This window comes from Medicago sativa, chromosome 8 (genome assembly GCF_051527215.1).
Source record: "Medicago sativa cultivar Bolivia chromosome 8, Bolivia_mono, whole genome shotgun sequence".
Lineage (NCBI taxonomy): Eukaryota > Viridiplantae > Streptophyta > Magnoliopsida > Fabales > Fabaceae > Medicago > Medicago sativa.
In genome coordinates this window covers 94,165,799-94,178,061 of record NC_140756.1, presented here as the reverse complement: position 1 = coordinate 94,178,061, position 12,263 = coordinate 94,165,799, and the positions used below count along the sequence as shown (strand labels likewise).

Below are 12,263 nucleotides of genomic sequence, written 5' to 3'. Positions count from 1 at the left end.
TTACATAACATACATATCTATAGGTGAAAGTGTTGAGTCTAATTACTCAAGTCAAATTCTAAGATAATATTACAGCCTACTATTAGGTCATAATTATCGGACATGTTGTACTCTCGATATCTATTCTTAAAGGAGTGTGTCCTATTTAATGAGATGGAGTAAAAATATGTTAATAAATGGAGGTAATCCTCGTGTTATAAGTCGTTTTTGCAAATTGAGGACTATCCATGATTTATAAACATATTTTCAAGTCATATCTCATCAAATGTGAAACTTGTAATCGACAACAATTTTTTTCAATGAGTCATAGCTAGCCTTGAGCATTGTTGTGAATTCGAACAAAGTCATGTCAATACTTCGATGTGTGGAGCAAATCGATGGCAACCAAAAACCAAATGGAACATAATAATAATGACGAACAAAATAAAGAGCAATATCAAGGAGAAATAAGTAGAAGAAAAACACACGATGTTATTTACTTAGTTCAGTTCAATAATGATCTACTTTTAGGGAGAGTTGTTCTCTCCGTTCCACTAATCAAGAGAGTAATTTTTCTCAAAGATTCCAAAAGAAATTACAAGAATCACTCTTCAAACTTAATTATACCATTTTCTCGAATCTCTTTCCGTGACAAAATAACTCATTGATTTCAAACCCAAGGTTTTTGACTGGGCTTGCCAAAGCCAAGAATCTACCCCAAAATTTGGTTTTTTTTCCACTCTTAAAACTGTGTTGAAACTACTTTTTTACTTCATCTGTTTCAAAATGAGTGTCGTTTTAGCCAATTGCACACAGATTAAAGAATGAAATAAAGTAGTCAAATGTCATATCAATTTTACCAAATTATCCTAATCAACTATTGGTTTTTCATTAAAGAAAAAATAATACTTTGGAAGTAGTGTAACATAGTATTAATTGAAGGGTACAATTGAAAAGAAAAAGTTATTATTGCATTGAAAACCGAAAGTGACATTCATTTTGAAATTTTTTTTTTTGGCTAAAACGACACTCATTTTGAAACGGAGGGAGTATAAATATGTCCACGCATTTGCGCCGGGGCCAGGGCGCAAAACAACAGCCTTGCAGCATGCCTCAATCAGGTCTCCTACACTTGGGCGCAAAATCCCGTGTCTGGACGCAGAATGGCACCAAAAAAATAGATTTTAAGGCACTTTTCAACAATCATCATGATCAATTTCATTTGAGTTTTCTAGTTAGACTTTGTTACTATTATTCAGCAGTATATTATCAAGAATAACATATGAAAGGGAGGGAGAAAAATCCCAACCATGTGCCGTTTTATATGAAGAGTTAAGTTAAGACAGTTCAATGCCAATGCATTTGTTTATTGTGTACGAAGTACGTTAATTGATGTGCTTTTTACTTGAAATTATTAGGTCATGCTGCGCTATGGATATGCATTTAGTATTTATTTATTTAAAGGAGATGAAAGAAACTGTCCAACTTATCGAATAGATGCCATAATTCCCCCACTTTATTCATAGTTAGATATCTTAATTTGTGCCCAAGAAGATCTTCCTTCCCGCAGGTTTTGAGTTTGTTGATGACTTGAGAATGAGAAACTTTGAACTTTTTATGACGACAAGTGATGCAGTAGTTAAGATTTTTCATTGCGTAAACCATTAAATAAAGGGTCATGCTAACCGATGCCCCGGGGCACTGTACAAAAAAGGAAATTCTTACCATAAAAGAAAACTTTGTTGACTTATTTATAGATTAATTACACATTTTTCAATGCAATAATTACTATATTATTTCCCTTTTTAGTATCCTTAACCCGTGCCCACCGGTTAGCATTTTCCTTAAATTAATTTATGATTTTGCAGGACACTCTCAAATAAGTCATTGAAAATATATTTTTAAAAGGTCATTAACTCTATTAACAGTCAAATTGCTCCCTATGTTTTTTTTTTTGGCTTAATTACACTTTTGGCCCCCTAAGTTTCTCAAAGTTGTGATTTTGGCCCCCTAAAAAAAATAACTCTTTTCTGGTCCCTTAAGTTTACTTTCTGTTGCAATTTTGGCCCCCCACGTCAATTTTGACCCAGTCAACAGACACGTGGGCGCCACATGTGTAAATTTTTTTATTTTATTTTTATTTTTTTAATTTATAAAAAATATTTTTGTAATTAAAAAAAATGTTTTTTATTACAAAAAAAAATTGAAAAAAAATCTGAAAATTAATAAAAAAATTGAAAAAAAATATTATAAAATTCTGGAAAATTGAAAAATTAATAAAAAATATAAAAAATTCTGGAAAATTGAAAAATTAATAAAAAATGATTAAAAAATAAAATAATCTAAAAAATTCTGAAAAAAAATAAATTTTCGAAATTTTCTGAAAAAAATTAAAATTCTGGAAAAATTCTAATTAAAATTTTAATGAAAAATAAAAATTATGAAAATATTTAAAAAAAATTCGAAATTTTCGAAAAAATTAAAAAGATTAATCATTTTTAAAAAAATGAAATTTTTGAAATTTTCATTAGTATTTTTCGAAATTTCGAAATTTTCATTAGTATATATGTCGAGCTTAGGTTTTTTCAGTGTATTTTTCGAAATTTTGAAATTTTCATTAGTATTTTTTCCGGGAAATTTTCATTATGTGTATTCCGGTTTACAAAAAAGTATGTGTATTCCGGTTTGTAAATACACAAAAAATTATGTGTATTCCGGTTTATAAATACACAAAAATTCTCGGAAAAAATACTAATGAAAATTTCGAAATTTTTTAAATATTTTCCGTATTTTCCAGAATTTTCAATTTTTCAATTTTCCAGAATTCCGTTTTTTTAAGAATTTCGTTTTCAAATTTTCCAGATATTTTCGAAATTTTTAAATTTTTTTAATTTTTTCAATTTTTAAATTTTTTTAATACTAATGAATTTTCAATTTTTCATTTTTTAATCATTTTTTATTTTTATTAATTTTTAAATTTTTTTCGTATTTTTTCAATTATTTTTCATTTTTATTAATTTTTCAATTTTCCAAAATTTTTTAAAATTTTTTTTTCAATTTTTTTATTAATTTTTCATTTTTCCAGAATTTTTATTTATTTTTTAAATACAAAATAAAAAAAATATTAAAAAATACAAAAATGCATCCACGTCAGCGTTGACTGGGTCAAAATTGGGTTAGGGGGCCAAAATTGCAACAGAAAGTAAATTTAGGGGGCCTGGAAAGAGTTTTTTTTTTTTTAGGGGACCAAAATCACAACTTTGGGAAACTTAGGGGGCCAAAAGTGTAATTAAGTCTTTTTTTTAAGGAACTCTGTATTTAATATCAACTAGACTTTTGTATTTTCATAACTTACTGTCGATTTTCCTTAAAGAAAGATAATAACTTATTGTCGATTTGGTCTCTATATTTAATCACTCAACTTAAATTTAAACGTACTTTTAGAAATACTGATATGAGTAAAAATTTGATGGAGTTAAAGTTCTTTTAAAAATATGGAAAATGCTAACAAGTGCCCTAAGGGCATTGTTTAAGCATCTAAAAGTAGCAATTTTTGCATTGAAAATTGTACGGTTATGACTTTAAAAAGTGTTTGACTTGTATTTTCAAGACATAGTTTCTTTTTTTGGGTTCCTTAAACAATGCCCTTAGGGCACTTGTTAGCAAGACCTTAAAAATATTGATAATCTTAGAGCTCTGCAAAATCATGAACAAATTTAGTGGTTTAGAGTATGTATCATTCCATACTTCCCCCCTCCATTAGAATATAAGTTTTCACTTTTATTTTATTTTTATTTCAAATTAATAATTATCATTCTAGAATATCAATTTTAGATCACCAACAAGATTGAGTTTATACCGAAAATGGTTAAACTCTCAAACACCGTAAACAAGTTTGAAACTCGAATATGAGATGTGATGTGAAGACAGCGTTGGATGGTGCCTCAAATAGAATTAACCAATATAGAGAATCTATATTGGAGTTTCCTGGTACGAGGAATTTTAATGAAGAAACAAAACTTAAATTCAAGGTTGCTTAGTGACTCATGTAAAGAAGGTACTAGTATGTAAGTAGGGCAAAGGAAATGACTCGCTACCATTTTCTCCAGCTAATTTAAAAGGTAACGAGTCATTGTATCTTATCTACTTTTTCATGCTAATAAACGCCCTCTTACCTACCCATACACTTTTTGTTGTTACACATGCTGTAAATTTTCAACCACAACATATTATATTTATACTGTAGTGGGTAAAAATCAATCAAAAAGAGGTTGTTTTTTACACGTAAATTGTTAGTAGCTTTAATTTTTTGACTGCAATTATTGGTTTTGATTAGGATGCAAATATTGATGTGTTTAATCGTAGACGGGGGAAATTTCTTATAAAAGTGGTTAATTAGTTATGATTATGTCTGGCTTAGTGAAGTGGGAGTTGAAAACTTGACATCTAAGAAAGCAGCAGGTATGAATCATGCTCACGTGTCGCTTTTGGGAAATTTTTCGTGAAATTATAAAAGCATGAAACATAAATTGGTGTGGACATAATGAATAATGCCAAAGACATGCGAGTATATATATGTAATGAATCTAGTACTTGGTAATAAGTATGGCTTGGAAAGGCTTTCTTCAAAATGGCCATAGTCAATTCACACTTCATCATTATGGACCTACAATTAGAGAGCAAAGGGTCATCCCATTCCATATTTGAGCAGTCAAGTTGAGTTGAGTGTCCCAAAATGTTCTCCACATTTTGGTTTTTGGTTCTATTTGTTTGACTAATGTGCTTCATTGAATGTAATGGTCCTATTTGGTTCCTTTGTCTAAGAATCTTATTGCAAATCCTGCGTTTACAATTTTGTCAGATATTGTTTATCATTTTATGGACAAAAGTAATATTCCATCTCTCATCTTTTCTTTCTTCTTTTATATTCCATCTTCTTAGGTTTTTTAAGATGCTTAAACAATGCTCCATTCGGTCTCAAATATAAGAAAAAAATTCCTTTTTTAGGTTCATTGAGTAGTTAATGTATCTAATCTACATTGTAGAACAAATACTTAATTATTCAATGAACCTAAAAAAGGAATCTTTTCTTATATTTGAGACCGGAGGGAGTATCTTAAAAACATTACTTAACATTTTTCTTTTAAGATTTAGATACATATATTACTTCATTCATCTCTGATCTTTGATCTTTAAGGTTCAGAGACACGTATTAAGAAATAATAAATTTAGATATTTTACCCTTAATTCATTTTATAAAAGTAAATTCATTGATGCATATGCTTTTAATTTTTTTTAAGAGTATAAAGAAAAAAAAAATGATTAATTTGTATATTAGTTTTCTAAAATAAAAAACTTGAAAGACAACATATTTAAATCATAGAGTCCCGTTAAAAAAAAAAAATAGAGAGGAAGAAATATACTTCTTGCACTCTTGAATACTACTTCCGATTCAATTTATAAAACATTTTGGTCAACAAAAGTTGACGTATAAGATTTAAAATTTGGACCAAATACATCTACTTTTAATGACCTAAATTTCTCTTATAAATAGGATCATATGGAGTATATGAATCTTTTAAAATATCTAAAATATATTATATTTTTAATAGTATTTACTAAATACCAGATTATAAATATCAATGTAGTGTTTGAATATATTAAAATACCAAAACATCATTGGATGCGTCTTTCCTAAGTTACTTTAATTTGATTCTTGAATGTGTTTTACTTAGTGTGGTTCTCAAATTTATATTTTATTTGTTAGTTTAATCCATAAATTACTAATAAAAGATACATTAAAAGATGTTTTTTTTTTCTTTCTAATTTCAATATATTCAAAGACTATAATTACACTTATCAAAATGACAATTTACTCTAAATATTTATTTATATAGATGAGGATTTTTTTTTTTTGGTGGCCGGGGTTTGAACCCCAGACCTTGCATATATTATGCATTGTCCATAGCAACTGAGCTAAGCTCACGAGGACTTATATAGATGAGGATCAACACATTCTCTCATAGCAATTTGACTCGATGGTAAATAATATATTTTAATAATTCAACTATTAAATATTTTCATATTGTCTTACTATCACATAATCAACAACAACAAAAATTTATTCTAGAAATCAAATTATTACCTAAACAAATTTTAGAAAACTTTGACACATGCGATATTTGTCTTGTATTTGGAGAAACACATTTTAAAATTTGCAGATTTAATATCTCAATGAAATTTTTTTAATGCTACGGTTGAATTCGTAAAATTTAAAGTTCATACTATGAAATCTATATTATTCATAAAATACTATATATTAAATTATATTATATATCCTCTCAGAAAAATTATATTCTAAATTTTTGTTGTTGTTGTTGTTGTTATTATTATCATCATCATCTAAATATATAACAAAAAAACAACCACAAAATCATCTTACATGTGGTAGACCTACATATACATATAATTCTGACTGTCTTAAAAAAAAAAAAAATTACTATGAAATTGAGATATACATGATGAAAAAAAAATTACTAGGAAATTGGGATATACATGATGATGGAGTAACGAGAACCAAACAATCATTTACATGTCATTCCTATGAAAACTTCTTTTACACAATTACCTATACTTTGGAGGAAAAGAAATCAGTACCTATGATACAACATACATGACTCACGTTAACAAGATGCCAACTTTATCATCTAAATTGTGGCAATACACAAATTTTGATTTTTAACAATGCTAGACTCTAACTTGCCATTTACAACATAACAGTTAGTAATATCTTCAATCATTAACATAACCAACCTAGCTTGATGAACAAGTTTTGGAAGCAAATGAACATCTTTTAGCTGAATGATTTTCAGCATCATTATAGTTGTGATTTTATCATCATTGAAAGAGATGAAGTGACATAGATGACAAACAGATCATGAGATCACCAGCGCTAGCAAGTTTGATACATCGATATTTAGTGAAGTGATTGTGATGCTGTTAAAATATTAGCTACATTTCCTATTGTAGAAAGGCCAAATTCAGTATGATTCGTTCCTTATTTTTCCAAAAACTCCTTCTCAACTAAACTCAAGATCAACTTTATTCGTTCTTGTAGATTTTTTAAAATGTTCTTTGTAATCCTTTTCTGATGTTTTGTATTTTTCAACCATTCAATTCCAAATAATACTTGAACTTTACATCCCTTTGCTTTTGGGGGTAAATCATCAATTTGATAGCGAAGGTGCAACTGTGGAATTCAAAAATACTAGTCAATAATGCGTTAGGCGAAATCAAAGAACAAGGTGGCAATAACAAGTCAGTTCTAGAAACAAAGATATATAACAAATAAGTTAGATTTGTTAAAAAGGAAAAGAGAAAGACAAGGAACTTGATAAATTGACTTACTCACATTAAAATAATCACCAAGAGGAACTCCATGGAAGTTCATAACCTCTTCTACAAGCCAACCATTTCCATCCAAAATAGTTTTTTGTTGAGTACTTGTTACTTCAACTTTATAACGTGAAATACGCTTCTCAGATTTGTAATATATCGCCCTTTCATAGACACCCTTCTTCTCAGATACCCAAGGGGTATAAGAATAACTAACACAACCAGATTTTTCCATGACCCTACAGTCCAACTCACTTCCACCGAATAGATCCATAAAGAAGCTGACCTATTTCAGTTAAAAAAAAATTATAATATGATAACCAAACACAGATATTGGTGAAATTGTACCCAAAAAAAAAAAATAGAAAATGGAACCAATAATTTACAGAGAAGGAAATTACAGGAACTGGAAGAGCACAAGAATGAACCTCAGACATGCTAACGTCGTCACTGCCAAGGAATGATCCACTCTCTTCACTGGCAACACTTCTGGTTTCAGGATCGTCTTCAACTAATCGGACCTTTTGTTCAATACTCAGAGATCTGGCCTTCCAAAGAGCCATGATAGTCCTATATTAACATATGAACATTTTTAGATTCAACAAATATAATTGGCATATCCTTAAAACTATTAACTATTGAGATAGTTTCTTAAAGGTATCTTAGGAAAAGTAGATAACAAAAGTATACCTTAAATATAAGGTGGTTAGAACATTTCACAAAAAAATCTAGTTAGGGAGTGGTGGCCCTCGAGAAACAACTATATCGTGTCAATAATCAAATATAATTGGAAGAAAATATGAGATGGGCTTGCGTATCTGATATTTCATGTAACATAGTATTCAAGATATAATTCTACTAAAAGCAACGCAATTGTGAATTGACAATACAGTTCTTATAACAAAAAATTTATGCATCAACCAAAATGAACACACAAGTATTATGAAATACAACAGTAAAGAAAAATATTGAACAGATTATGTTTTTATACAAGTTGTAGTATTGAAGAAAAGTGTATAGAAGAAAGAGCGGATACAGAATCATAAAAACTGAGCCTACCTGTTTGCAACATTGTAAGACACAAAAGACTGAAAATGGAACTTGAGTCTTCCCTGTTCGTCTTGCTTTTTTGCTCCATGCTTTGCATCCACGCCTCTTCCTTGACGAAGAGTTACGACAATTATTGGACTACCCATTGATGAAAATGTAGGAGGAATGACTTGGATGTCTTCAATGTCCTCCCAAAGCAAAAAGAATTTTGTCTTGTGTCCAAACAAATTTGCATGAAATCCAAGTATTCTTGCTGAAACAAATAGACGGCCCTGCAAAGATTCATTGGCAACGCGATGAGATAATACTTAAGAAACATGTGCCATTTAAAACAAATATAGTAATTGACCGCTTTCAAAATCACATAACTTAATAACTGAACCTGTAGGGGCATTTTTCTTTTCAAATGACAGGTGAAATCGTTGATGAGAAACTCCTCAGGCGGAAGTCCAAAGAGTTTTTGAAAAGCTGAATTTGTTTGAGGAGATCGCAAATTAATCTACAATTTTGTACATGGATAAAAAAAATCCAAATAAGGTCATAACTCAATAATACTTAAGCGCAATGCTGCAAATAAAAACTACCAAACAGTTCAGTAACATAGATGGATTCATACCTTCTTCCCCACTTCTTTCTCCATTTTACTTATGTAGTGTTTTACAACATTCCCACCTCTAGTGTTGTCCAAGAAAACTTTCAAGTGCAACTTAGATTGGCATGCCAGAGCTAACTTTCCTTCAAGAGAAACCCATAATTCAGCAAGATCCGATATGTTTGTTTTAAGGAAATTGATTTCAATGTGTCCTACAGATGCATCTTCATCAAAGGGTCCATCAAAATCATAAACTTCTACTTCCAACACAGAAGGAGGGTCATCCATAGCATCAAATTCAAATATTTCTGCGAAGATTGACAATGTTCTTAAGAAATAAGTATACATCATGCAATGATCCAGATGAGATGCAGGGAAAAACCATACTCATGGGTTAGATAATAAGAGGTTCATATTTGAAATATGGCGCAATTAAATGATAAAAAAATATGATACTCACCGTTCCATGAAGGATTAGATTTTTGGAACTTGATTGAGCTAGATCTTGTTTTCCCATTGCAAGTAAAAACAACATATGGATTACAGAGTCCGACAGAATCAACAGCCGCTATATTGCTTCCTTCAATTAAAGCAACAGTTAGCAGCCATCCATCTCCCTGTGCTTTAATTCCATGATCACTACCTAACATAAGAAGAAAAAATTATTTTCATTTTCCTTGATATTTTTCCTATAATATGAGAGTTTAAATTCATGTGAATTCGTAAATTAAAATATCATTAAAGCATTACCTTTTCGTCTTCTAGCTCGTATGAAACGCGATATCAAACCCAACATGCGTTGACCTTGAAGAACCAAAACAGCACAGACAACAAATTCACTAATTGAGTCTGGCAAGTCAAGTCCAAAAAACTCAAGCCCTTGAATCATGATGGGAGCAGCTAGCCACATGTGGATAAGAACATACAACCCCATTAAGAAAGTTGAGATGAATGTAAAATTAGCGAAATACTGCATTGCCAGCTTCCAATCTGATTGGGGCTCTGCCTTTAACGACGCCAAAACTTGTTCCTTGGTGGAACCAAGATCCTTTGAGTCAACAGGCTTAGCAGTCTGAGATAACAAAATGGCATACTGATCGAAAGATTCCTTCATACCTTGCCGAGCTCCATTTTCTATCATTCCTTTCATCATGGTGCTTTGTAAGAAATTCAGTCTCCATGATATCACCAGACGTGAACATTGTTCTTCTGATGACAACTCCGGTCCAGGTGTGATCAGATAAAGTAATTCCACCTTGAATGTGCTTCCATACATAACATCTGGGGTGCTAACACTAGCCAGAACAGCAAAGTTCTTCCCATCAGCTTTTAAATATGTTTGTTCCTCATAGCCTTTGATAGCCTTCAATAATTTAGTGGCAGCCTTGATATATGTAAGCGAACGTTTCAAGCTTTTATTCTCATTCTCTAACTTCCAAGGACTCACTTGCAGTTCTGTAGTACCTTGTATGTCTGCTAATGACTTGGGAAAATTTGAATCGGGTGAAAATAGTAGTGCATTCAAGTCTTCGGTTGCAATAACATATAACTGATCTATAAGAACCCCTCCTGGTAAATTGCTCGGAATTTCACTTCCTTGATCTGCAGACTGCATTTTTCTCACAATTTCTTCAAAAGTTTCATTTGACGACTGATCCTCAACTTTGACCTCACCAACTTCAGTTTTATCCATTTCGGATGTATCTAATTCCATGCTTATACTAGGTGAAATCGAAGACGGATCAGAACCTTTATTAAATATTTGAGCAAGTCGGCCAGTAAATGATTTTTGCGAATAATTTTTCTCATCCTTAGAGTATATAGTTTCTTCCCTTACAGGAGAAGATGAGTTTGAACGACCATTGGACGATTGTGAAGGAGAACAGGTAATTGCATCACTGTATTTTCTATGAAGCGACGACTGATCATTAGCACAATTTAAATCCAAAGATGAATTATTTTGAGAAAGGAATATACTCAAATGAATCTCACCTGTCCAAGAAAAGAAATTAGATATCATAATTTAAGATATACTGTACAATCTAAAATCTGAAATCGGACATAATCAATTAAGTATGAGCAAACATACCACATTCCTTATTCTTTGACTTCTTCTTTTTTGGCTTCAAAATGTACCAAGCATTGCCAAGGGATTTAATGTCCTCCTCAAAAACAAGTGAAATTGGTAGTTTAAGTCTTCCAACCAAATGATTATTAATAAACTTATCATCATCCTTGACAGAAATAACAAGTGATTCTTTAAGATCATCAACCCAAAAGCAAAATTGTTCATCCCAATTTGGATTCATATTCTTCTTTATCACCTTTGTCCTGAACTTTTGTTTTCCCAACTTTAATCGCACATACAATTCACTTAACCCATTGGAATCCAAACCTACCAAGTTTTTTGCTTCAATCACACGAACCACGAGCTTCATCCTATCGTATAATAAAACCTAGAATCTTTGCCAAAAAATATCAACTTATTTTGTTTTCGTTCTTATCATAATGCATAAAATATTTTTTTTTATTATTAAAAATAATCAACCAAATTGGTCAACACAGATCAAACACATGATTCAATGCATGTATGAAAAAAGATTTAAAAAATCATCATTGATGAATTTGAAAGATTGAGAAAACTACAGAAAATGCAAAAAGATCAAAATCAATAGGAGGAATGGAAATTAAATAAAAAGAATCACAATAATAATAATAAATGGAAAATTTGAATATGAAACATGGAAAGAATGGGTTGTCTTTGTCCTTCTTCCCTCTCTGCAATGCAATCATCCAAAGGGTTTGTTTTCTCTCCTTCTCATTTCTAATGTGTTTTTCAGATAACAATTTTATCAATGAAAATCATTTGGTACATGTAATTACAAAAGTAGAAAATTAAATTAAAAATAAAAATATATGTTGGATTTTTTAAGCTGATTAATAAAAATATTATAAAAAAATAAATAAATAACTATTACCCATTTCTACAACAATAATAATAATAATAAATATTTCAAAAAAAAACTTATTTTAAGCAATAATAAATATTACTCTTTTGTTCATTTTTATTTGTCGTATTTGCAGAAATATTTTGTTTCTATTTAGTTGTGAATGTTCAATCCAATATTAATTATTAGGTTATAATAATAATTTTAGTTATTTATTCTAGGGCGTTAAATAAATGAAATGATATATTCATTTGTTTTTTCTCAGATCATGGTAAAATAGTATATTAAATTATTAAAGA

General features: G+C 30.1%; 1 protein-coding gene across 3 annotated transcripts; it reads right to left on the bottom strand.

Annotated features, from left to right (window-relative positions):
- Positions 1–6,546: 6,546 nt before the first annotated feature.
- Positions 6,547–11,873, bottom strand: LOC146903578 (C2 and GRAM domain-containing protein At1g03370-like). Of its 3 annotated transcripts, none has more exons than XM_085737827.1 (9): positions 11,106–11,873; positions 9,767–11,008; positions 9,477–9,659; positions 9,041–9,324; positions 8,807–8,923; positions 8,434–8,696; positions 7,776–7,944; positions 7,387–7,660; positions 6,547–7,228 (listed from the first exon to the last, which is right to left on the bottom strand). In XM_085737827.1, exons 1-9 carry the CDS (start codon positions 11,452–11,454, stop codon positions 7,206–7,208), a joined length of 2,904 nt encoding a protein of 967 aa, XP_085593953.1. In that variant the 5' UTR covers positions 11,455–11,873; the 3' UTR covers positions 6,547–7,205. The 3 variants fall into 3 exon arrangements, with proteins under 3 accessions (XP_085593953.1, XP_085593951.1, XP_085593952.1); XM_085737825.1 differs by having other exon boundaries at positions 7,391–7,660; XM_085737826.1 differs by having other exon boundaries at positions 7,391–7,660; positions 7,803–7,944.
- Positions 11,874–12,263: the final 390 nt, after the last annotated feature.